The 26,677-nt window shown below is 39.2% G+C and overlaps 1 protein-coding gene across 5 annotated transcripts in view; it reads right to left on the minus strand.

The window, feature by feature from the left end:
* Positions 1 to 8,612: 8,612 nt before the first annotated feature.
* PAM (peptidylglycine alpha-amidating monooxygenase) overlaps positions 8,613 to 26,677 on the minus strand; it is a 156,351-nt gene continuing 138,286 nt past the window's right edge. For 2 of the 5 annotated variants that reach the window (XM_063129559.1, XM_063129556.1), the window contains 6 exons: positions 25,172 to 25,290; positions 21,568 to 21,667; positions 15,741 to 15,794; positions 12,761 to 12,964; positions 10,252 to 10,308; positions 8,613 to 9,438 (listed from right to left, as the gene is read on the minus strand). In XM_063129559.1, coding sequence (XP_062985629.1) covers positions 9,254 to 9,438; positions 10,252 to 10,308; positions 12,761 to 12,964; positions 15,741 to 15,794; positions 21,568 to 21,667; positions 25,172 to 25,290 — 719 coding nt within the window. In that variant the 3' untranslated portion in view covers positions 8,613 to 9,253. The remainder of the gene's footprint in view (positions 9,439 to 10,251; positions 10,309 to 12,760; positions 12,965 to 15,740; positions 15,795 to 21,567; positions 21,668 to 25,171; positions 25,291 to 26,677) is intronic. The other 3 variants (XM_063129560.1, XM_063129558.1, XM_063129557.1) reach the window with 2 other exon arrangements.

Genomic DNA, 26,677 nt, shown 5'->3' on the forward strand with positions numbered 1-26,677 from the left:
CTAGGTGAAAAGGAGAAGAAACTTAATCATTTGTTTTCTGTGATCGACCGTATTTCTTCGATTGTAAGACGCCATCGATTCTAAGACGCACTCCATTTTTAGAGATGTTTATATGGGGGAAAAAGTGCATCTTAGAATCGAAGAAATAGGGTAGTTTTTTCCTGTGCTTATGGAATTTTTGTATGGATGAGTATTCCTTTATGTGAGCCCCTCCCTACCTGCTGTCGGAAGGAGTGCAGCCCTTCTACAGGTTACCACTTCACTGAGAACTAGGCCTCTACCACTGAGGATTCCTTCTGACATTGTTTCTAGACATGGGTACAGAAAATACCGAAGCCACTGTCTTAACCATCCCTTAAGTTGTCAAAACCTAAGGTAGTGTGAATTCTGATCATCCATGTGCAGAGTTGGAAACTTAAGAGACTTTCTTTTTAAAGGAAGCCTGTTTCTACAGCACTTTAGAAATGTAAAGGCCTTGTTTTCTGCATCAGACAGAGGGACATATTCTTTGTCTGATTTGTACGCTAGGGTTTCTTCCTTATGTGAGAGCAAACATGCAAACAGAAGATACAGATATTAAGAGGGCTATAGTGTGGATCAGATGATGCAGTTTTCCATGTTTATTAGACTAGTTTATATTTGAGTGTGAAGTACATGATATTTATATTTGAGTGAAGTACATGATTAGGTTATTAAATTATGTGCAAGAGGTTGCAGAAAATAGTAGTCTTAGAGAACAACAGTTAGCAAATACTCTTGGTTTGTTAGCCTACTCTTGAGCAAAAAACGAGCAACACTCCTTAAGTTGAGTTAACAGGTCAAAAGTTATCAGAAGTATCTTTCCTAACAGGTCTAATTAAGCCCATCAGGAGGAACTTATAAGTTTCTGGGAAGCTATTCAATTGCCTTAGTGTCTCAATCATTTATTCACCAGCTCCATAAAGAATAGTAGCTTGTGCAAGGACAACTAGAATAAACTTTTCAGCAGATAGTGAGGCCCCGGGACAAAATGAGCCTGTGGTTGAAGAGTTGAAAAAACGAAAACAAAGACAGCACTTCCTGATCAAACTGGGGTCTCACTTTATATGGGGGGGGGATTCTTTTACTGCATGCAAATCAATTGAATACGAGGCTTCTAAATGTAAATGAGTGTTGGATTTGGCCTGGAGGGAAGTTTGAGGGGGCAATTTAAACAGATTAGCAGTTGCTATAACTGGAGAGTTTGTTTGAGAATCCAAACCAGCTCAGTCCCACCTCTGACCTGCAAATATTAACATTGTAGGGCTGCCATGAGCCAGTTTCTCAGCACCTGAAGCTAAGCTTGAACTACCATGATTTTTTTTAAAACAAATGACAAGCAATACCCAACCTGGGCTGCTGCACCATGGTTATGATACTATGGCCATTTTCAGCACAGTTTATAGAAGTATAGTTTGTTTTTGTGGTATAACAACTATGTTCAAAATTCTGGCTTCAATCATGACTGCCTTTTTCATGACAGATAACTAGGAAGCTCTTGGACTGTAAATCATAAATTTGCATTTAGTTGATTATTTTGCATTTATTTCCCTAGTCATGGCAGCAGGCTAAAAGAGCGATGCACCCTGAAATCTGGTTCAGCCACCTGTTACTGCATGTTTCATTCCTCGCTCCCCCCATTCTCATTTATTCCTTCTAATCCACATTTCCTTCCCAATGGAAGCCAAAATACAGGAGCATCATGACAATGAGACAACATTTTTTAAAAAATGTTCCTGATTGATTTTTAGTGAATGATCACCAGTAAATAATATATAGTGACTCTGCAATATAAAATTGCCATAAATAGCCTCCTTTAGTCTTTTAACCACCAGGTGTCAGTCACTCACTGCAATCTTATGAATTTTTACGACAGAGACCCAAAGTTCAATAAAAGTTAGAGTCAATGCAAACATATATTTAATAATTCCCTTGAACTGGTTTGTACGACACAATAAGCCACAGTGGGTTATTGCCTTTATTGGTTTCAAAGTAGCTTGTCGTGATGTCTGAATCCAGTGTAGCTTCTTTAGTGCAGTTGGTTAACCATGCACAAGCCACCCTGAGAACCCAGGGTTTGTTGTTGAGGGTGGCTTGTTGTGATGTGTGAACCCAGCATGATGGCTTGTCCCAAGTGGATACAGAGCCATCTGGCAAGTGATGAAAAGCATGGCTGCTACTCACCATGTTGCTACTGCTGCCTCCCTCCTCAGTAGTATCTGCCCCTCCACAGATACAAAAATGACTCTTGGGAATGTCTGTAACTCCTTTGCAAACTGCTTTGGAAGTACGAATATTGATTTTTAAATTTTTTAAAAAATCTTTTTCTTTGAACAACTGTGCATATTTGCCCAATGAAGGCTGGTGGTTCCGATTTCAGTGGGGTTGTGAATCCATTATGGTTTCAGTCAGAACCAGCCAAAACTCTAAAGGAGCTATCTAAGGTGCTGAACCCTCTCCCAAAATAGGTTCAGCACTTTAGATAGCTCCTTTAAAGTCCTGGCTGGTTCTGACTGAAACCCAGAGTGGATTTACAGCCTCACTGAAATCAAGAGTCACCAGCCTCCACTGCATTCACCTGTCTGCTATTTTCTTTCGTCTTATCAGCTGTACAGGTCAATATCCCCTCTGTCCATGTTGAAATCCCTCTTGTCGTTCCATCCTCTCACAGCATTACATCTTTAATTCCTTTTTCTGACATTCAAAAGTGTGCAAAAAAAATTGAACTCATTTTTGCAGTAAGTACACCCATACTTCTTCTTCTTATTATTATTATTATTATTATTATTATTATTATTATTAATTTATATAGCACCATCAATGTACATGGTGCTGTACAGAGTAAAACAGTAAATAGCAAGACTCTGCCGCATAGGCTTACAATCTAATAGTAAATTATACCCATCTACCCCAGTAGCTCTGTGCTGTTAAATCCTTGCTTTCAGTGTTCAGGGTCAAGGGAATTACCAAAGTTGGGGAGGAAACAAACATCTGTCAGTTCAAGATGTAATACAGTAAGATGATGAAATTGACAAGTGGGATTTCAACATGTAGAGAGAGGATATTGATCTGTATTGCAGGTAAGATAAAAGAAATTAAATAGCAGACAGGTGAATGCATGCACTTGTGAATGACATTTCCTTACTTCTGAAACACCAAAAAAAGAAAAAAAAATGGATGTGAATGGGAAGTTGCCCAGAAAAACGGTAATGTTTGGAGTAGGAAGCAAGAAAGGCTTCCTTCCCTAAGGGTGAGGATAGAGATGTAAAATTTCCAGAAATTTTGAAGCCATGGGAAAAAACCATTTTTTTTCCAGGGAGTTTTGGGGGGAAACGGAAATTTTTGGAAAAATTGAAAAAATGAAATATCAGCACTTTTACAGATTGAAAGTCACTTTGTTACTTTAGGAACATAAACTGTAATTATGTCCAAGGTAGTTTGGCATAAAATTATTACATTTGTCATATTAAAAGTACAGTGTATTCAAACAATTATTACAAATTGAATTTACTTTTTTAATTTTTAAAATTTTTTTGATAACAAATGGAGCAACAAGCTTCTAAACTGTAATGAACACCTGACCGGTAAGGAACCTCTTTGTTTTTTTCAGTTTATGAGGAGCAGGCAAAAAACAATTTTAAAAAACCCCCAGAAGAAACCATCAATATTAGTAAGAAAGAAAATTATTTAGGTCTCCGCAAGTCCTACACAGTGTAAAGCAGACATAAAGCACCAATTGCTATAAAAACTGAGAAAAGGGGGGGGGGGGGCAAGATTCAATGAATATGCATGAAATTTAATCAGACTCATTTTCTGAACTATAACCATCACTATAGTTCAGTCTCTGCTTCAATAGCAGTGCCCCCTAGAGGCAGAAATGCATCTTGCTCTTGCATTTGAGAGTTGTAGTCCCAATTCGCAACCTGGAACTTGCTTGTCCTCGGTGCACAGAAATTGTAATAATCTGAAAATGTACATAGTTTTTAGAAATCATTTGGAAAAGTAAATATCTGAACACCTTGTCTTAAACATTTTATTCATCATACTAAAATAAAACATTCCATAATTCATTTTTTCTTCTCCCCCCTTCCCCCCCCCAATTTTTCGGAAAAACAAACAAAAAATGCTTCGAAAAAAACAGGAAGAAAACATTTCCCCCCTGAATTTTTCCAGTTTTTTTCTCAGGACTTCACAGCTCTAGGTGAGGATACAAGAGGGGTTGTGCTATAAAGGCCCATGGGATTTGTGCCAGGAACAGGCAGAACTTAAGGGGGAAACAAGCAAAGGCAAGCTGCAGAAAGCCCAATCATCAGTTCTCAGTAACATGGGTTAGTGAATGAACAACCAACCCACCGTGACTTATTTTCACTGCTTTATTGTGACATGTGAACTCACACGTGTATAAATTGCCCAACAGGATTCATTGAGGAAGTGGAGTATGAAACTCTGCTTATGTATTTTGGGAAAGAATGTAGGTAGGAGTGTTTGTTATTTCTCAGTGGAAGACAAGGTTTGTTAGTTCTCAGTGTGTTGCTGTGCCTACCTATTCCCACAGATGGGGCTAATTCAGATATTTTTCACCTCCAGAAGTCTGACCACCTCTCACTTTGGGGTTGTAAACCAGCAAAATAACAGAAATTCAACAACTTAAGTTAATACAACATATATCACAGAGGCAGAAAATAAGGAGACAGGGTAGTGGGTTATTTTGCAAAGGGCTCAAACATCAACAAGTTCCCATGAACTTAACAATCCTGAATCCCTTGATGTAAATCCATCATATCAATCTCCCATAAAGTGTGGGAAGACCGATGTCCTCCTCCCACTGAGAAAAAACAATCTCTCATGCTAGGTTCCGATATTTTTCTCCCAATAAAAGAGAAAAAATTATTCTGGATTGGGATGTCGAAAACCACTGCAATAATTGTGACAGACGTAATCACAATCTTTGTTGAAAAACCTCTTCACCCAAAGCTGTGTGCAGACATGTCTCTTTTCAAGCCTAACAAAGGCAGATATTGTTATCCAAGAGGCCACCTAACATATCTTTCTGTGGAGCTCATGTACAAAGCACCTCCACAGTGGCCACCTCAGTCACTGGATAAATAGGTTTCCTCAACTGCTTTATCATTAACACACACTCCCATATCCACTGATGTTTGGTTACCTTCTTCCTTTAAGGAGGACTCTGACGGAGACAATTAAGACTGTCAGATTACCAAAGGCCATAGTTCTTATATAGCAAACCCTGAGCTCCCATGATATTCAGTGTTTTTTTTTATTGTGTCTTAAGGGTCTAGCAATATGCTCCTCAAAAGTATTTTTCACTTGCTTTATTATTAACTGACATCTCTTTTACCAGAATTTGTGCTCTTTTATACATTTTAATTTGGTCCAAGTGACCATGATGAAGGAAGCCCTTTTATCTTCTGTAACTTTCTTGATTGCTGGTTTAAGCATCATCTTGGATGTTTAGGTACCTTTTCTTCTCTGCCTTATTGTACTTAAAACATTTGCAAACCATCCTTCATTCAATAAAGTCCAGGCCAGTGAACAGCAAATGAATAAAATGTTAAAATATGCAACACCACTGTATGCATGATAAAATGAGGCAGCAACTGAAAGCATGCAGCAGGCTACATTTTTCAAATTAACTCCCTGTCGGAAATAAAATGGGGGTGGGGGTGAATCTGAATCTGGTACCCAAACAAATGAAATGTAGATGCCAGGCAAAAACTTTTAGGGAGCGCGTTCCTCTGAAAAAGCCCTCTCCTTTGTTGCTGCATAGCACTCTTCTGGAAAAAAGAATGGGCATAGGAAGGGTGCTTCAACAGATGTGAAAACATCATCAGGCTGTAATGGGAAGTATACATTTTATTTATCTTGGCTGGAAGAGACAGCAGCCTTTTTCCATACTTATGTTCCCCATTGCTGATTGGGAGGTACACAAATGAGAGTGCAGGTTGCTGACAAAGAGGATCTGTCCTGCTGTTGGTGGTGGATGAGACACTAGTGAAAACAAGTAAGTAGACAGAGTAACCCAGTTAGCTAGTTTATGTTTGAAAACAAGATGTGAAGTGATTAGGAATATAACAAACATGCAATAGATTCTTTGTTATAGAAAATATATGTTTCAAATATTCTTTGTGCCCATGTTAACACACCACAGAGAAGCTGCTGTGCAATGAATCTCTTAACGTGAAATGCAGTACTCACATAATAGGCTGTGTGGATATTAGTCCACAGATCAGGGACTGAAAATCACTGAACTAGTTGTCCTTCTTGGTTTCTTGATAACAATCTATGATAGTGGCCAAGACTAACCAACTAAGAGAAATGACATCAGATGGAACATTTTGCTATTCATGAACTTATTACAGATAACAGTTCTTGGCCGTTCAAAGAAAGCTGTGTACTTCACAAGAAACAATTAATGTGGCAATTTTATTCTAAACGTGTTTATGCACAAGTGCCACTGATTTCAGATATCTACGCCTAGACTTACAGACTAAGTGAGGTCTCAAAGAGAGGCCTTCTAAATCAAGATGGTGAAAGAGGAAATATTTTACTTTGCAATTATTCAAAATAAAAGTAAAAGAACATACTTCCCTGCTGTCTGAGAATACTAGTCCTTCTGTACAATGTGGCATCAAGATACAGAATAATTTATGTTCTAATGTGAATGCTAAAATAAATTTGTAAAATAAATACATGCAAAAATCTAAATCAAATAAATAGATTCTCCAGACACACATTTCAACAACAGCAAGGAGGATACATGGAAAGTTTTGACATTCTCCTGTTAATATCACATAAGCTTCAAGTGACACTAGTTTCAGATCTAAAGTTGAATATTCAAAGCAGAAGCCTTGGAATCTCATCCTGTGTCTTTTCATGCCTAGCTCCGTTGCCACCATGACTCTGGGCTGCAGGGACAGGAATCAGAAAAGTGAACTAGACGTAGCAGCCTGAAGGAACACTCATAAATCAAACTGTGGAAAATGGGTGACTGGGTAGCCACTATAGTGCATTTCTCCAATATACTGCATTGATCTATAAATTCTGATTAACTACTACAGTACACTGCTTAATTGGAAAACACTACTTAATCAAGATGCCTCCCAGGGAACCAATTTTCACCTAATGATACTTGATGGCAAGGACAGCTGCTTTATTGGGATGGTAATTCCACATAATTGGAACACCTTCAGATAACTTCATGGTACTTAGGTCTGCATGGATGTCTCAGCCTCACACTGGGTCTTATCTACTCTTCCAAGTGTGGGTGAGCTCCTGCTTCATTCCATACACTTCTGTTGCATATATTGGGCTACCAATATAATCTGTTCTGACTCAATCCCATAGGTTCTAGATGCATCAGTGTATAACAGAGGCCGGGTTTGGACAATCAGCTTCCAAACCACCTCACAAACCATGGCTTGTTTAGGGGTTATGGGATGGTTTGGAAGCCATCCCTGATGTGCACCTCACGAGGTTCAGACAACATGACAAGCTGCATCACAGTCAGGGTAATTAGGGAAATGGTGGCCACGTGTGCATGGCGGGGAAAACAAGCCATAGTGGCTTCTTTTCCTCTGCTGATGATCTGAACCCAGTCAATGGCTGAGTTCAGACGACATGCTAATCAATGGTGGGAGGGGGGGAGAGATAGGAGCAAAATGAAAATGAACCGTTGATTAGTGTGTTGTCTGAACTCAGCCAATATGTTCTTAGATTCATATGCATGGAACCAGGAACCAATTTCTTTCCTTAACAGCATCTACTGCTACCAAATTCTCACTGTTGTTGATCAAATGTTGACTTCATTTTGGCCATTTAGCCCTTCAGCCAGGAACTGTTAAGGGCTTCAGAAAGTAACAGCAACATGGCTGCCCATGAATTAATGTAAAAAATTGCTGTTACATTTCTCAGTGGTTTCCATATTATGTTTCTCAATGTATACTGTTATTAATATTTTAGTATTAGTATCTTGCAATAAACTAGTAAGGGCTCTCAGCCTCAGTCTACTTGCAATATGGGGAAGAATACTGACCAAACTTTATAGGATTGTTACATTGAAATGTTATATATAAAGTACTTTGAACACTCTAAAGCACTTTATAAATGCTACATTTTAAAACTGTATGTTCATACTATGATAGTAAGGACTATACTGTATGACTGGGGAAGGAAAGACGGAGAAATAAAATTAGTTCTATGCAAGTTGAGACACAGTTTTCCTCTTAGCTCTGACAATGTTTTATTTGAGTACATACCCTGGAGTCGGGATATACAGGCCAGATTTTTCTTGTTAAAAAACCGACAGAAAATTTATACAATGTAATGCGAATTTAGTTTTAGGTTTTAGGTTTGCTTTTTAAAATAACAAACAAACAAAAGCTGTGTAACAAAACATCTTCCAACTTTCATACAAAATAGCACTTTGGTTGTCTTTCCCCTCCCCCTGCTGGTAGATAGCGGTGATAAAACTTTGCACTGTATTCAGTGGTTTGAGGTATTACTTACAAAAGTTGCATACAAAGACCTGTTTCCCTCTCCCCCAAATGCAAAAATTCCAAAGTACACTCTGACAGTGAATGCTCTGCGAACACTTTATTACACAAATTACATTCAGCTTCTGAAAATAGTGTTCTAACAGTATAACCATCTAAAAATAAGACATCCTGGAAACACACAAAGTCTGGAGGAAGAAAAAAACAGGTTTTAAATAGAGACTTTTAAAATCTTTCCCTCAAAGCAACAGAATGCTAGTGATTTTTCTTAAAAAATAGGAGTTTTAGCAGCTTTGTTTTATTGTGGCACTGAATTCTCTCTGTTCTGTGATCAGGTAAGGGCATTGAAAGTGAAAAGGCACAAAAAAATCTGAAAACTGAAAAACAGACAAACAAAAAACTTTAAAGCAGAGGCTGGGACTTATTTACAAATATAGAGAAGGTCCCTAAATGAAATGAGCAAATACTACTAGTTTAAAATCATTACTGCAAATAAAATGATATTGTCCTGCTTTAGTGAAAGGTTCACGTAAGACAATGGCACTGATATGAAATGTTCACACCTCAAAATCAAACTGAAGCAAAAGAAATAAAAAGGGAAAAAAATGTGTACAGCCTCACAAAGGACTAGTACAGTTTACAATTAAATACACAAAATTTTAAAACGTGCTAAATCTGGCAATCTTTGTAGAATCATACAATGTAGAAATCCAAGGCCAGTTTCAGGAAGAAGATGGGGGTATCACTGGAGGCCGGGGAACGGCGTCTTCCTCTTCTGAGTCTGTGGCATCGTCCTCATCTTTCTCTTGATCGCTTCCTTCGGTACTAAGTCGGTCAAACCCTTTCTGACTGTAGCCTGCACGCCTTGCGAAGAAGTTCCCAAGGTTAAGGCCTCCGCTACCTTTTCCTGCAAACGGAGATAAGACTTTAAGAAAGTGTTCATGTGCTCTTCGTTCCCACATATTAGTTATTATTACATATGAACACCTTAATTTTTGATTTAATGGGTTTCAGCTCTGTTAGTTTAACAGCTCCCTCTTGGGAGAGCCTGCAAGGTCAGTATAAAGCATCTTCATAAAGGAAATGTGAAATAGTTCTCATCTCCCAGGCAAATGCAGCCTCTACTTTTTCCTTTTCTGTTCTTTTCTGGCAAGTGAGGAGTGACATAGTCGCAATGCAGGGTTTGCATGCTTCGTTATAATAGGCTCTATCCTCTCCGGCCAAACCTTTTCTTAAAGTTAGCGTGGGGATTATTTTGAACTTAGGCTGTGTGAAATAATTGCAGCCATTCTTTTTCTTCTTGATATAAAGAAAAGGTCTGAGGATGAGAGATCAATTTCTTAGTATTGTTCTCTGTCTCTAGGAATTCTCCTGCGTTCTTCATCAAACTCTACCAAACCATCAGTTCCCAAAGGCTTTGTTTGGTAGATAGCGGGATGACTCACCACCATCACTAAAGCCTTCTCATCAGAAATAACTGTCGGATTCATTAGCAGGGGAGATACAATATGTACTAGGAGTAGGCAGGCATTTAACATCTAATGAAGACAAAGTCAAAGCAAAGTGCACTTGCTACACAGTTCATGAGCTGGGAATAATCCCTACACAGGTCCATACAGACAGCATAGGCTTCCAGACATTTCATAGGCTGGTGTTTATCTGTCCAGAAACAATCTTCGACTTTTTAGAAGTGCAACACCAGACCTTTCCCTTTACTCACCTCTAAATTTGCCCAGGATTCTCCCTGAACTTGAATCAAGTTTATGCTCAGCATCAGCTATAAGAATGAGACATATTTCTAAATCAGGAGCAAGAACCCTAAAGTGGAATTATATTAATGAAACAAACTGGAAAATAAGCAGGCTTTGAGCAAATCAAGCTATGTGGAAGAAAAGCAGAATTGAAACAAGCTGGTTTTGGTGTTCCTAGCTAAAAAGTAAGAAGCATCCTATGTGTGAATGACTCTGTTCTGCCACTGATCATTTTACTTATCACACTAAACTATAATAGAAATTGAATTTGAGATGGATTTCTTTTTTTCTAATTTCTTGATACCCCTGAAAATGTCTGAGACAAGCTGAATAAAGGAAACAAGGTACATAAGTTACTTTCCTTGTGTTTATCTTTGTAATCAACAAGTTCTAATAACATTATCTACTAGTCCTAAATAATGCTAGTGCAATCGCACTTATGCAAACAACTTTAGTTGCATTGTCCCCATGCACATTGTTTGGGAGCTATTTTCTGCTAGGGCAACATGCTTTGCACTAGCAAAATGACACAGCTGGATACTGCCCCAGGTATTTTGGTCTACAACCCCCAGCATTTTTTACCATTAGCTATGCTGGCTGGGACTGATGGGAGCTGAAGTCCAAAACATCTGGAGGGCACCAGGTTGGGGAAGGCTGATTTACATATTTAAAGGTCTAAACTATATCCTGCTTGCAGAATTGCTCCTGACATTTATAAGAACTTTTTTTCTCACATGAAAACTGCACTTGAACTATTACCGAAAAGACTTTCTAAGTTCACCTAAGGGCTAAATACTATAGCTAAACTAAATGATCAAGTGTGAACTCATGAGTACAAAAAAAGAGCTTTTTTGTAGGGCGGTTCACTAAAACGGTCTTCAAAGACCAACCCCAAGAAAACATCACAGCACCACCCAGCTGATCAGACTGGGCTATGGAACAGTATGACAAAGCCAAATGAGAAGGAGGAAAATGTGGTCTGCCCTCAGCTTGTATGTGAGAACAATATCGCCAAAATGGGGAGGGGTTGCAAGTCGGGCACTTGGGAGGGGCAGCGGCTGCTGGGCACGGGAAAGGAGGCACTGGAAACAAAAGCGATCGGAGTGGGAACAGGAGATCTTAGCAGCAGACAAGATGGGTTCTGCCGCCAAGTCCCCTGGGATGCCAGACAGAGCTGGCTGGAGGAGTGAGGGGGACAAGCTACACATGGTGGGTGGTATGCCCAAAGGTTTGTTGGGTACACACACCACACATTGCAGACTATTCACAAAACTACCCAAGTGTGCAGTTTGTTACCCACTGTGGGTTAGTGTGTGGTGCAAATGTGCCCATTGACTGGATTCTCACAATCACAGAGGGCCAAATAAGCCATGGTGGCTTCTTTCTTCTGCCATGCGTGCCAGTCACATGCAGCTTGTTAACCATGGCAACAATCCACCCTTCCTGGGTATACATGACACAGCAAACCACGACAGCAAGTATGCAAATTCTTCCAATATGTGCAGCAGGGGAAATAAGCCACCATAGCTTATTCCTCCCTTTGTGATCATGTGAACAGGCCCATTATGAGAAAAACCATGTAACTGATCCCCTTAGCCAACTATTTTTAAAGCAAGTTTAGTGGAATTTTGGGCTGAGACTTCCTTCCTCTATTCTGCTCTAAATCAGCCCCTGCAGTGGGGGAAGCCATGGGAAGGGGATTCGGAGTGAAGAAATAGAAGTAGGAGAAAGGGTAAGTATGTTATCTTCCTGAAACCCTTCTCCACTCAAAACCCTACCTATTTTCTTGAGGAGGAGCTGGCATTAGGTATTTATGACAGGCATTTGTGAGCAATGTATTGTTCTTTACTGAGAGGAAATGCTGGGATCACTGCATGACTATCTTTATAGGAAGAGAGGCTTGAACGTTTTGTCTTTATTCTACTCTGCATAAACGAAATAATGCTGTTGTGTACACATTTATGGAGCATTAACTGGTGCCAAAACGCTGGAGCACTTGTAACTATTGCATTACAGGAAAAAAAAAAGAGTTATTTGTGTGAGTACATGCAGAATGAATTTGACATTAAGTGAGTCACAAATGGATTCCACATTAAGGGAGGCACAAATAGATTCTAAAGAATAAGATGGAGACGACCAAAGAAAATACCTTATTTAGAACCTAAAGAGGACAGCAAGACCACTACATAATTGGTTGTGTTTTCTTCAATTACTTGTTTTGAACAATCTGGTGTTTTTTTTATGAACTCAAAGTAAAAACCTTCCAACTGCTAAAGTATTAAAAGAAATATTAATCTTATCTGCAAAGTGAAGAGAACATAAAAAGCCAAAGGTGTGCATTTTTGAAATTACTTGTGTCTGCTCAAATCTGACTACTGTACAACAGTGGAAAACAATAATTTCACATAGTTTTACAAAGATATTTGCATGAAGGCTTTGGATAGTATGTTTCTTGTTACTAAGTTAAGAGTTAATTACCTCCATAGATTCTTGTCTTTCTCCACCAGATAAATATGGCAATTGCCAAGAGGACAACAATTGGAATAATTAGAAGTGTTGTAATAAGAACAAAAGAAACTCCGGTATTAGCCTGCTGGATCACATGCTGCTTTTCCTCTTTCTTTAACAATTCCTTTGACGTGGGTTTGTTTGTCAGTTTGGCTTCTATAACAGCCTCTGTTTCTTTAAGGAAAGAAGAGATTTAACACTGATTATCTCTTTCAAGCCATGCAGATGAAATCCATTGGAACTTTCAAGTTTACTTCGGAACATGTATTAAAAGCAGTAATTAACTGCCACCAAAAGGCCTTGCAAAGGACAAGAATGATAACTTTCTAATAAAAGAGAATAAAAAACAGAACACATTACAATGAACTGCATTTCCTCTTTCATATGCACCATGTAATGCATTGCTGGCAATTTCTATTATCGTTTTTTGGGTAGATTCAGCCACAGAGCAACCTCCTTCCCTGATACATGATGGGGCTGTTGACACAGCACACTAACCCACACTGGGTGGTTGAGTGTGGGTTGATCTGAACCATGGGTTAGCATGTTGTCTGAACTCAGCATATTTTTTGCTAGGTGGGTTATTGTGTTGCCTGAATGCAGCCAGGGTGGCTTGTTAACCACCCTGAACAACCCAACAACAAACTATGGATTATCAAGGTGGCTTATTCGAGAAAGGCGGTGTTCACACGTAACTCTAAGCCATGATGGCTTGCTATCCACTATGCATCGTAGGTTATGCAAACAGCCCACTATGCCCACTCTCCAGAGTGTGGGTTCTCAGAGTGGAGTGGGTGGGCAGATAAACCCATTGAGGTGGTGGAAACATCGCACAGATGACACACAAACCCATCATGGGTTCCACCAGAACATAATGTGTTGAGTGAACCCAGCCAAAACAAGCCACACTACATAGTTAACAAGCCATGTGGCTGACTTCAGACAACACACTAACCTATGGTTCAACAACCAATCCAGGGTTCAAAACAACCCACACTCAACCACTGAGTGAATGTTACTGTGTTGTGAAAATTGTCCATTTACTTTTGCAGTTGCTATGCATGGAAAAATACATGGAATGGATTTGTCTGGAGGTGTTTGATATAGGAAAGACTCCATAGCCGAGACATACTGAACAGGCCAGATTCCAACACTGGGGGTGGGGGTGGGGGGAGGGAAGCTAAATCTATTCTTTGTGAGGTAAATGAATCACAATGCTCATTTATCTTCACAACCAATTTGTGAAGAAGGTCCTACAACAATCCCATTTTTTTAAAAAAATAAAACAGCTCTAAACTACCCAGGTGAAAAAAATCTTTCATCCTGCTCCAGTAATTCCACTGTGCACTGTAAGTGGCCATCTGCTGTCACAGTTGGGTAGCACAGAAACTGCCACATCTCAAAAGCAGCCTGTTCTCATGAGACTCTAGCCTTGCCATGCTGTTCTTTAATAAGGAGCCAAGAGAGTGCAAGATCAACCAAGAGAAAGCTGCTGAGGAGGATGTTCCTTGATAGCTCTCAACGGCAGCCAGTCAAGAAGGGCCAATATTGGGTAGAGAGGAAAGAGGATGAATGTTCACCCACAAGGTCCTATCTCCACACATGGGGCAGTATCCAACTCTGCTCATACAACTGTACTGACTATATTGCTCCAGTGGGTCCCTCTGCTGGCTCCCTTCTACGAACTCTGTTGACCTTCCGTTCTGGAAACGAGTGTTTGACTTATTTCCAGGGTTACTCTTGGAAGCACCAACTTCCCGTTGTGCCGGCAGTGGGTCCTTTCGGCGCACAGGCAACGCTGGATACTGACCTTGGTTTTTCTGTCCAATTCACTATTATTAATCTACACTGGATTATTTCAATATGACTAGATCATTTACACAACTGCCTTTTCAACATTTTAAATGAGAATATTATATGAAATAAAAAACAAACAAACCAATTTGAGGTAAATTCAGAGAAAGGTAGGTGAGGGAGTGAACTATTAACTTTTTCCCTGCTTGCTGTTTCCTTGTTCTACATCACCACCTCCAGCAGCACTCAAGCTTGCAAGTGCCAATACACATTTGAACTACTGGGGGAGAGGCATTTGGAGTTCTCTGCTCTAGATTAGCATGTGACGTGTGGTTTGCCATTATATTATTTTGCCTCTGTTATTTACCTCTGGCATACGCTGATGTCTGAAAACACTGTCCATTTTTAATAGAAGACTAAGAAATGTTCAGACAAAATAGATCCAGACTTCCTTTCCCCATCTTTTTCAAAGCCCGTGAACGGGAATCCTAAGACAGTGGCAGGGTTCAGACCACATAGTGCGGCTTGTTGTGAATGATTTAATCCTTGACAAGCTGTGACACCTACGGGTGCCAGGTTAATATGCACAACCCTCACATAATTCTAAAACAGACTATGGGTTAAATAATTCATGGTGGGCTGTTGTATTGTACAAACAGCCCCAACTGCTATCAGTGGCCTGGGCTCCACCGGCCTTGCCCACAAGAAACTGACCATATCTCTTAGACTACCATTCAAAATGGCTGTGTATGAGCACCAGAATGTCTCCTGTCCCAATACCATTTGTTAAGGAACACAAGCAAGAGGGTGCTATTCCATTCATGTCCCGCTGTGGGCTTCCCACAGGCATCTGGTTGGCCACTGTGGAAAAGAGTGCTGGACGAGATAGGCCTTTGGTCTGATCCAGCACAGCTCGTCTTATGTTATGTTCTCTTAGTGCTTTAGTATTTAGGGATATCAAGATTTTCCAGCTGTGTTGTGTCCTTTCAATTTTCTCATACAAGTGTCTTTCCGGACACTTATATGCATACAGAATCCACAGTCACTACTATGTCACTGAGGAGGATCACCTAAACATCTTTCCCCTTGTTTACAGTAATCTAGGGTCATCACCTTTCCCCCAAAGTAAGCTACAAGTTGCTAAAAAGAGACTAACCTTTTATTTCCTGTACCTCAATCCCAGCCTTTTTAACAGACCGATGCTCCATTTCTGCAACACAAGAATTGCGTTTAAGTCATTGTGATGTGTGTGATTCATAGAGGCAGTAATGGCCACCATTTGTGACACATAATTGGCTTTACAAGCATGCACAACTCAGAAGATTAGCAGGGCTGGTCCTAATTGGTAATATATGCAAAATCTACGAGGTTCAATAAGGTAGTACATCTCTTTCAAAGTTTTTTTCTCCAAAGGTTTGCTAAAAGGTTTCCTGCCCAGAAAAGCAGAATAGTTTACTCAGGATTAAGAATGACATGTGCCAAAAGAGATCAGTTAAAAGAATGCAAACACATCCTTCTCAAAGAAAAGAAAAAAGCCAGTACAAAAACGCACACACAAACACACTTCATGACATCCTGAAATTCTGCATCAGGGAAGCCCATATTCTGTGGTCAAGACAGATTATCCACAGCATGACAATCAGCACATATCCCTTATGAGCACAATACATTCCCAGTTAAATAACCATCAGTTCCACATTATGTGGGTTGGCAGATGAAATGGAGTCAAATAGGAGCAATGAGAAACTGACTCAGGATTGCAGGACACAGGCACACCTTTTGGTTTCAAAGGCTTCAGCAGATACTGCCTAGACATTCTCAAGTGCTCTTCATTTGATACCTGGTTAGTATTAGATACTTGAAAGAATGTGTGAGAAAGCCCAGAAATTATGGAGCCATCCATCTTTTTAAAAAACTTAAGATAACATATACATGATGATTTATTACTTTCATACATTTGTATCCTTCCTACTGTAACTGTAGATTATACAGTTAATCATACAAGAAGCCTAATGCATTATTATTATTATTATTATTATTATTATTATTATTATTATTATTATTATTATTCCCACTAAGCTTATGGAACTGACAGATCAGAAACAACTCCTGATGAAGACATTCTGCTAGGGGAAGAATCCGTCAAGAAGTTATCAAAAGGAGCAGGGGTGGAATTCTGCGATAAGAGTAAGGTAATTCAGCACCTATTTATTTAATATGTATTTCAGTAGCATGTTTTTTGTGTGTATACACACACAACAAATACCCACACCCAGATGTGTCCACATCCAATCTGTTAAGTTTGTGGCAGAAGAACTATAGAATTTGAAAACTTGACAACTGTGAGGCATAAGGTGTGAATGGAACCAGTACTTGTGAAAACCAGTACCATCACTCATTTTTAATTCTTCAGTAAAACTGCCATAAGGTTGCAAAATTTCTTAGCTGCAAGTAAGTTGAGAGCTAGGCACCAAGACTCCCAACAAGTTTCATAATGGAGCGCTGGAGATTTCATTCTGGTATATGTACTGATCTAGTTCCCCACACACGAGTTCTTAATGTATGTTAATGTGATTTTTATCTTTATATTCCATTTGTGTTCATTATTTTCATTTTACTTTATATTATCCATTTTTAACTTACTTAACTTATTTATTTTAGCTTATCTCTTTACTTGTTTTTATTATGTCGAATTGTGATGGCTTATCACTTTTAGCACTAAAGATTTCATTCATTCAGTTCTTCAGTAAAATTGCCTTAAGGTCTATGCCTTCCCACACCATGTTTTCCAAAATTTTGGTGCCAATAAAAAAGCGAAATTCACAGTATTCCATTGCAGAGCAAATATTCTGTTTTCCGTGGTACTAGTCCAGTTATGGAGTTTTCAGGCATGAGCATCTGCATGACTGAGGCAAGATCTACTCTACTGCTTTATTGAAGTGCACTGACAACTGTTGGGACTCATGTCACATCTACACCAAGCAGGATATAACACTATGAAAGCGGTATATGGAATGTGTCATTGGGCCCCAACAGTTGACAGTGCACTTCAATACTGTTATAAAGCAGTAGTATGGCTCCTGCCTTTTATATACTGCTTTCATAGTGCAATATCCTGCTTGGTGTAGATCTGGCCTAATGTAAGGCAATTGCTCAGCAGGTCACCTTAGGCACAGCTTCTGCACCTGGATGCTCTGGGTTTGCCCCTGGGCAGTAAAAAGAAAAAGGGGAACGGGAAAAGGGAGAGAGGTATAAGGAGTGCACAGACAAGCAGCTGGCCAACTGCCAGCAGTAAGGAGTGGGTGGGTGGGACAGGAACGGCCACAATGCTATGTTTTGAGATGAAAGCAGCCCCAAAGTACTTTTGTTTTATTTTATGTAAGAAACTTTAGAGATTCTTCTGAATCAAAAGGCGGGATAGAAACCACAAATAAACAAGGAAACAAATATAATATAAAACATCCATGTAAGAGCAAGCAGTTTCATTTGTAGCTCTAGCTTTTGCAAATGGAAAGCTTTGCTCTGCAAGTTATATTTTAATATACAAATTGTACTTGGTTTTTTTTTTTACCCTGGTTATTTATGGTTCCAAACTGTTTTTATTGCGGTTGAATGCTGCTTTGGATGCTATCTTTTGGTTCAGAGAATGTACTCCAGAATTGTTAGCTTATGCACTGAAAGAGACACCTTCAGCCAAGAGTGAGTGCCATTTTTAATGTCTAAGTAGCAGCAAATGTTCCAGTGGGAGCAACTTATTTAGGTTAACAAGATGTGAAAATGGCATAGGAAAGTGAAAATTAAGCTGTTCGGCCAGTGGAGTCACGGCAATTCTCAGCTGACTTGTCAATGGACATTGAATGCCAGATGCTGAGGGACAAGCTGGGAATGAAGAGATCTCTCTAACAGGGTAATATGCCAGGCATGGCAACACAACATTTAATAATGCAAACTATCTTGGTGAATCTCTGAAAGAGCAGAAGTGACAAGCAATTCCCAACTTCCTCCTCTACCTTGCATATTAAAAATAAAATTCAGAAGCTGCAGCTTTGACAGGCTTTGCTGTTGAAACAGTTGGAGGTAACTGAAAGCTGCTGTCATTCAGGAAATTTTGAAACATTCCTAATTGGATTTTTGTTCCTATTGCTATTTAAAATATTGTTTGGTGGCCATCATAATCTCTACCTATAAAGCAGAAACTCTGTGTGTGCAATTTTGGATTTTAATATTTTTAAAATAATTTAATAAAAAATATGAGGCTTATGCCTACAACACCCAGTGTGCCTTGGGTGGAACTCCCAAGAGCCTTCTCTTGCCATCAAACTACAACTCATGGTCATGACCAGTACAAATCGCTATTATTCCTTCAGGACATTCCATAAATAAAATTTCTTCAGAAGGAGATATTGAAAATTGCTTTATCCTCTATGTGGCTCCATAGCAGTGGCATAATGCCACCAGCAAGCAACATAAGGTGGTGGGTTGACCATTTAACTAAACATAAGGTGGTGGGTTGACCATTTAACTAAAAAAATTAAAATTAAAAAGTGCCATGGTGTGTCTTCAGTGCACAGACAAGTATGTCAGATAAAACGCCCAAGTCACCAGTGACCTTGGCCATCCTGGCTCTCTGCTAAAACCTGTTAAATGTAGATATTATATAGTAAATTATACCAATAAAGTATTCTGTGTTCTGGTTGCTTTCCTTTTTTCATAATAATAGCTTCAGAGCACATGCATACAACAGTTCCCCGCGTCCACTGAGATCTGCTTCCCTACTATATGTTAATCAGATATCTGGGCAATGCTGGGTATATTTTGAAAACATATCCTTAGGTTTGCATCTTTTTTAGCTGGTAGAAAGGGAGTTCTGTGCCCTGAATATTTTTGAAGTTCATGCAGCTGCTCCGTCCAAGGCATGATGAGAGGTGTAGGCATTTAAGGTGAAACAAAAATGTGGTTTATCATGAAACTCTGATTTAAAATGCAGTTTTTATTAACATAATTTTCCATTTATTCTAAAAAAACAATTTACTAACTCAACCAAACTAAAAAAACATGCCAAATTTATTATTTATCAAATAAATGTTATAAATAATATTCATGGACCCAAGCAACTCCAGGTATATCAGCTAGTATCTAGTAGATGTGAACAAATGTTTCCTTTTGTTTGTCCAGAATCTCCCAGGATTCATCCTTGATGCCCCAGGTTCTAGTAATGTGAGAAAGGGAGAAACATTTCTCCACTCTGTGCATCAATGCATACACCTCTATCATGACTCTCTTTACTTGCCTTTTTCTAAACTAAGTAGTCCCATATTTTGTAAACTTTCCTTGTAGTGGAGTTCCTCTAGACCAGAGCTTTCCAAACTGTGTGTTGTGACACGTTAGTGTGTCAGCTGCAGTGTGTACGTGTGTCACGTGAACGTTACAAGAAACCTCTGAGTCTATGTGAAATAAGCAATACCAACTTGCATGCATTTTTATGCAGCAAAGGTGCCAATTAGTATGGTGCACTAGTATATTCCCCTTCCGTCGTATCCGTGTATGCACACCATGGTCGAGGGATCATACAGGTACTGCGCATGCGCAGTATGCGTAATCGGGTTGAAAGAGTTGATTCCACGTCTTCAGGTGACGTGGCTGCACCTGAAGTGACGCATTCGAGAAATTCCATGGGTCCAGTTTTTTGATAGAACGCAATCTCAACTGCCACTCGATCACAGCTTGACAAAATTGGTTCAATGTGAAAAGTCTTGGAAATGTATATTATTATCTTGCAAATCATATATTTTAAAAAATATAAATGAAAGGTTTTCATGAGATATGTTGTGTCCCCATACATTTCGTTATTACAATTTATGTATGTGTCTGTATCTCTTATAAGGGGTTAGTTTAACCCCTGGTTTGCTAGTAAAACTGAATTACTGTGATGCATTGCTAAAAAGTGTGTCAACAACATGAAAAGTTTGGAAAGCTCTGCTCTAGACCCCTGACCATTTTGGTGGCCCTTTTCTATTTATTTCATTTTTAAACTGCCCAATAACTTAAGTTCTCCAGGCAGCATACAAATAAATTGAAAACATAAAACACAAGGTGAAAATAATGACAATAAACCACCACCCAATAAAACAGAGACAAAACAGTGCAACATACAATAAAACCAAAAGTAAAGCCAGCAACAGGGATAAAAGCACTAGAGCCATTCCTAAGTGCCTGTGAAAATAAAAAGGTCTTCACCTGGCAGCAAAAAGACCAGGCAGAGCATTTCACAGATGGGGTGCCACCACTGAAAAGGTCCTTTCTCTTGGAGCCAGCCACCTTGCTTCATTTAGCAAGGACTCCTGGAGGAGGTCCTCAAATGATGACCTTCAAGTCCAAGTAGATAAATATGGGAGGAAATCGTCCTGAAGGTAACCTGGGCCCAATCCATTTAGGGCTTTAAGGTTAAAGCTAGCACTTTGATTTGGGCCCATGCAAAGAACTGGCATGATATAATCACACCAGGCAGTGCTAGTTAATAGTCTAGCCATCCTGCTTTGGACTAACGGATGTTTCTGGACCATTTTGAAAGACAACCCCACATATACTTATCCAAATAAAAGGTTATCAAAGCATGAATGACTGTCACAAGGCTGTCCATGGAGGGCTGCAGTTAGTATATCAGCCTAAGTTGATAAATGGTACTCTAAGCCAGAGAGCCCACTAGTGCCCCAAGCAACAATGGCACATTCAAGAGCTTTTCCAAACTACACACCTGATTCCTTTGTGTGTGGGGTGTGTGTGTGTGCAACTCCTCAAGAACAGGGTAAATACTACTCCCCCAGAGAGATGAACCACCCAAACAGTGTCCCCATCTTGTCTGAATTGACTGGAGGAGGTCCAATTAATATGAGATTCAATTACCCTGTTCAGAATCTCCAGTTCAGTATGAGCCTGAAAAGAATGCCTGATGCTTTTAATGGTCTAAGGCAAAGATAACTTACTTTCTGTGGATGCAAACTTCCATACTGTGTTGGTGTGAGCATCACCGATATACACCGTTCTGTCTTCGGAAGCAACAATGTCATGCGGCATCTCAAAACTCTGTCAAGATAAAGAACCAGCATATTAATACTGGAAAATTGGCACAGCAGAATACAATCTGAACATTTAGTTGATAGTCTGAGATGTGGAATACAACTCTTGTCTGCTATAACAGGATGAGGTTTGTGTTTAATTAGCATGTGCAAAAGTGTGAAGAATGTTTTATGGTGTCCATAGAATAATCTTCCCCTATATTAATGTGAATTGCCAAGTCTTTCCCCATAGCCCCCATGGCAGTAGATAACCCACTGAGTTCAAATAAAGTGGCCTTGCTGCTGCTCTTGTATAATGCCTTGTCAATCCCTGCAAAAATAAATAAATAAAAAACCCAATAATGCTCTTTTATTAAAGGGTAGCTGTCTGAATGCTTAAAAGGTGACTGCATATCAGAAGTGCTATCTCAATAACTAACCATTATCAGTCTAAACAGTGAAAGATCCTTCTTTCTCTCTCTCTGTGTGATCTGTTTTGTACGTAATGCTGAATCTTATTAACCTATGATTTGCTGGACACGAGTGGGAGCAAGTGAGTGAGCATGCTTTCTGTAAACAACCTACAATCACCCAGTTGATGGTTGTAAGCGTGGAACTCTGGGTTGTTTAGCAGTTAAACAACCCAGAGTTAATTCAAGAACAAATCATCCCTCCTCATGCCCAGCAAGATCTTTCTACTGAGGAAAACTTCAAAACAAACTTTATAGCTACAAGTCAAAACAGAACACATATACAAAATCCCAGGATAGTCTACCCTGGAAAATGTTCTATATTACTTTGGAGACTTATTTTAAAGCTGATGATGTTTAGGGTTTAATAAGCAATGCTGTTTGTTTCCTACTCTTAATAAACAAACGTTAAAATTCTTAGGTAGGTAAGGAATTTATTCAAGGTGCAGCTGACATTAGCAGACAAAAATACATAATAATAATAATAATAATAATAATAATAATAATAATAATAATAATTATTCTTGCCCGCCTCTCCATTTTGATCGAGGCGGGAAACAACAATAAATGATAAAATACATAATACTCAATTAAAACATAATATACATTGTTAAAAACATTCTTAAAAAATCCTAAAAACATTTCAAACATCTTAAAATTCCACTGGATAGGCCTGCCGGAAGAGATCAGTCTTTATAGCTTTCTTGAATGCTAGTAGATTGTTATGTTGCAGAATCTCCTCCAGCAGGCCATTCCACAGTCTAGGAGCAGCAGAAGAGAAGGTCCTCTGTGTAACAGTTGTTAATCTAGTTTTTGCTAGCTGAAGTAAATTTTTCCCAGAGGACCTGAGTGTGCAGGGCGAAGGCGATCCCACAGGTAGCCTGGACCCAAACTATGTACTGTAGGGCTTTAAAGGTGATAACCAACACATTATACTTTGCTCGGAAACTAATTAATTTCTAATCCAGAGGAATTGCTGACACTATATGCATGGTGGCAGTTTCAGACAAGTTAGAAGAAGAAAGGCACAGGAAAGAGAAAACAAATAGTAGTGTACTGACTTGGCCCCAGAATAGTAAATTTCTCTTCTCTATTTGGCTTAACAAATCAAATTTATTTCCTGGCTTGAACTCTGCCTATTTGTGGCTGTAGCCTAATTAAATAAAATGACTTTTCATATGAAGTAATAATCCACTGTGTGCTGAGAAAACCCTGAGCCAGAAACCGTGTGTGGCAGAATTTAAAACCATCTTACTTAGTGGAAAATTGGGAGGGTGGGGAGAATAATTTCATCTTTTTTTGCCAAATTATTTTGGAGATTTTTTTAAAAAAAATAATAATAGCAGAGGGCTAGTGGAAATTCCACTTATACTACCATGAAGCATATTATTATTAATCCATTTTTATTCTACCTTTCAATGTAGGCCAAGCCCTCAAGCTAAAATACTAAAACCAATAATGAAACAGTGATCAAGTCTAACACAAATCAAGATCCAGTGGTACGATGTAAAACTCAAGTTTCCAAATGCTTTTCTGCATGATTTACGAGCCTTGCAAAACAGAGATATGACCCATAAGTGAGAATCCAGCACAGATGTCTTCTCTTCCTTTCTAGAGGGGCTTTTCTCTCGTTCTCCTGCTTTAACGTCCCCCCCCGCCCTCTAGAAACCCTTCACATCTCTCCAACTACAGACAGATTTTTTTTATTGATCCCTCAACTGACACAGGTTCCTATTAATGTGGGCACTTTGTCAGTATGGAGCTTAAAATTCACCCTCTTGCAGATTTATTTCATGGAAATTCAATTTTCCAAAACAACTGAGATTAGTCAGAAAACCTCAAAAGGACCAGCTTCCCTGCTCAGCAACCAAAATGCTTTCAAAATTTTGAAATTTAGGACCTGTTTATCTTAATGTTCACTTAAATTCCAGAAACAGCTCAACCCTGTCAGAGTAATTTTACATCCAGCCCAGTTCAACTAATCATTTATAGCTTAATGTTTTGCAGGAAAGAAGAAACTGCTAGAATGCTAATATATATGTTGCTTTAATACTGTCATAATAATATAGTTTAAATAGTTTAAACTATTTTTGTAGTATTTTGTTTTGTAATCTAGGTGCCCTTGTTAGGGCTAAGAGGCAGTATAGAAATGTTTTATTTGTCAAATAAAATAAAATATTCTAAAGAAGCAAGTTCCACATAATATTAGATTCAACTTATTTCTCGTCATACACATTATATCCAGTAGGAGAGCCACATGTACACACAGTGAAAATCCAATAAAACTTTGTAAAGAGAGACATAATCAAGACCGGTCTTTAAGCAGCCCTGCTGCATTCAGCTGAAACACAACACTCTCTTGCACATCTGAAATGGAAGCCATTTGGACAGGGTAGTGATTGGCTGCACCCTACCTATTTTTACCAATAAAATAAAATAAAATAAATAACACCCATCCCTGAAACAGTTTTACCCCTTTTACAAAAAACATCCATCCTCCATGAATATTCATTCAAAGGTTTGTTGTTGTTTTTAAAAAGAAAAAAGATAGAGCCTGCCTAAAGATTGAGGGGAGGGACAGCCCCAGGCAGGAGTGCTAAGCAAGGCAGCATTTGATTTGCAGGTCTGCGCCTCTCCTTTCAGCACAAAACCAGGAGGGAGCTGTGCCAAAGGCAATGAGAGGCAGGGAGAGAGCATGAGCCCAAGGCTCGATCCCATAGAGCTATAACTATGGCTGAATATCACATCCAAACAGATCATCCTGTCCTTGTATCACCGCCATGTGTAGGAGAAGATGCACCTATACACCTCGCTCAATGCATTAAGATCCTAAAATATCATTTTTGGAGGTGCCATTGCGTCTCATTATTGCTATTTGGAAAACAGCCCTACAATAGAACTTCTATGATTTAACGAAGGAGAATAACTTGGTTTCGCCTTCTAGGTAATTTGAAAATGTTCATGCTAAAGTTTGAAATGTGCACAAGGCATGGAAAGGAAGAAAAATAAACGAGTGCTCATGCATTTTTAATAAAACCAAGTGATGCTTCACAACATGTTACCTTTCTAAGCGGAATGAAAGTGTCAATGATTTCTCCAGTTGAAAAGTTCATCACAAATGCTTGCACCAGCTCCTTGTCTCCAGGGTAAGGTTTCCCATTTACTGCAAACAGTAGACCACCTACAAAGATACATTCATTCTTCAGTGATCTGTGTGTGGCGAGAGTATTTTTCCTTCTCACAACCCAGTCTAAACAGAACAATGTAGGATAGGAAAAGGCTGGCTAGTCAGCAGTTACTATAGATGTGCAGCAGCTCATGGCCTTCTAAAATAGTGATTTAATAGTGAGGATAGATTTCACTCAGTACAACACACAGACATAACTATTTCAGCCATGACTGCTATTATTTATTTATTTATTTATTTAATTGCTAGGAAGCAATTGACAGTGCTCGAGGGTTGGAATCAATTTAAATAAGGGTTGGAATCAATTTAAATAATTTTGTGAACCGCCCAGAGAGCTTCGGCTATTGGGCGGTATAAAAATGTAATAAATAAATAAATAAATAAAAATAAGGGGAAATGCAATGAAAAGGAAAGGCAAGACATGTTAGCACTCCATACCCTCTTCTCTTAAGTTGATGGGTGCAGTATTTTTATTATTAAAATGTATAACCCACACTTCATTCGTATTGAGCTGCTTTGCATGTCAGGATAAGCCAACTGAAAATAAGCAAAGGTGGGTTGGTTGTTCGCTTGATAACCCATAACCCAGCTGGACATCAAGAGGGACTTCCTCCCTGTTAGAGCAGTATGACAATAGAGTCAGTTACCTGGGGTGGCTAGGTTGTGGGCTCTCCCACACTAGAGGCATTCGGGGGGCAGCTGGACAACCATCTGTCAGGGATGCTTTAGGGTGGATTCCTGCATTGAGCAGGGGGTTGGAGTTGATGGCCTTATAGGCCCCTTCCAACTCTACTATTCTATGATTCTGTGTTACTCCCAACCGACTATCAGGTGTTCTGAAGCTTGATATGCTTCAGAACACCTGATAGTCGGTGTTCCCACCGACTATCCCACCCGCTCCCAGCAAGTATCCCATGGGCCTTTGCAGGACAATTTCAGCAGTCTACTCCGATAATCAGTGCATTTGCACTCTATTGCAGACTAGAGCTATTTTTGTAGATATTCTTTTTCACTTTGGGGGAGATCTGAGCATATGTAATGTGTTTTTTTCCACCTTCGTGGTGGTCCATGCAAATTTAATTTTATTATTATTATTAGTTAAACTTTCAGGGAAATTTGTGTAAATCCATTTTAGTGCAGTAACCACACAGCAACCTTAAAACAGGCCATGTTTCCTGGACGGTTTGTTAACTACCCCGACCATCCATCCACACCAGGTTCAGATGTCACAACAAGTAACACTGGCAAGGGTAATTATGTTTCGGGTCTATTGGACTCCACAATGGCTTTTCAATAAGGGGTTGTCTAACTTGCATAATTGTTGGAGATGTAATACATCTAATGCTTCTTTAACTCATATGTTTTGGCAAAGCTCAGTACT

The sequence above is a fragment of the Elgaria multicarinata genome, chromosome 6 (genome assembly GCF_023053635.1).
Source record: "Elgaria multicarinata webbii isolate HBS135686 ecotype San Diego chromosome 6, rElgMul1.1.pri, whole genome shotgun sequence".
In the NCBI taxonomy this organism is placed as follows: Eukaryota; Metazoa; Chordata; class Lepidosauria; order Squamata; family Anguidae; genus Elgaria; species Elgaria multicarinata.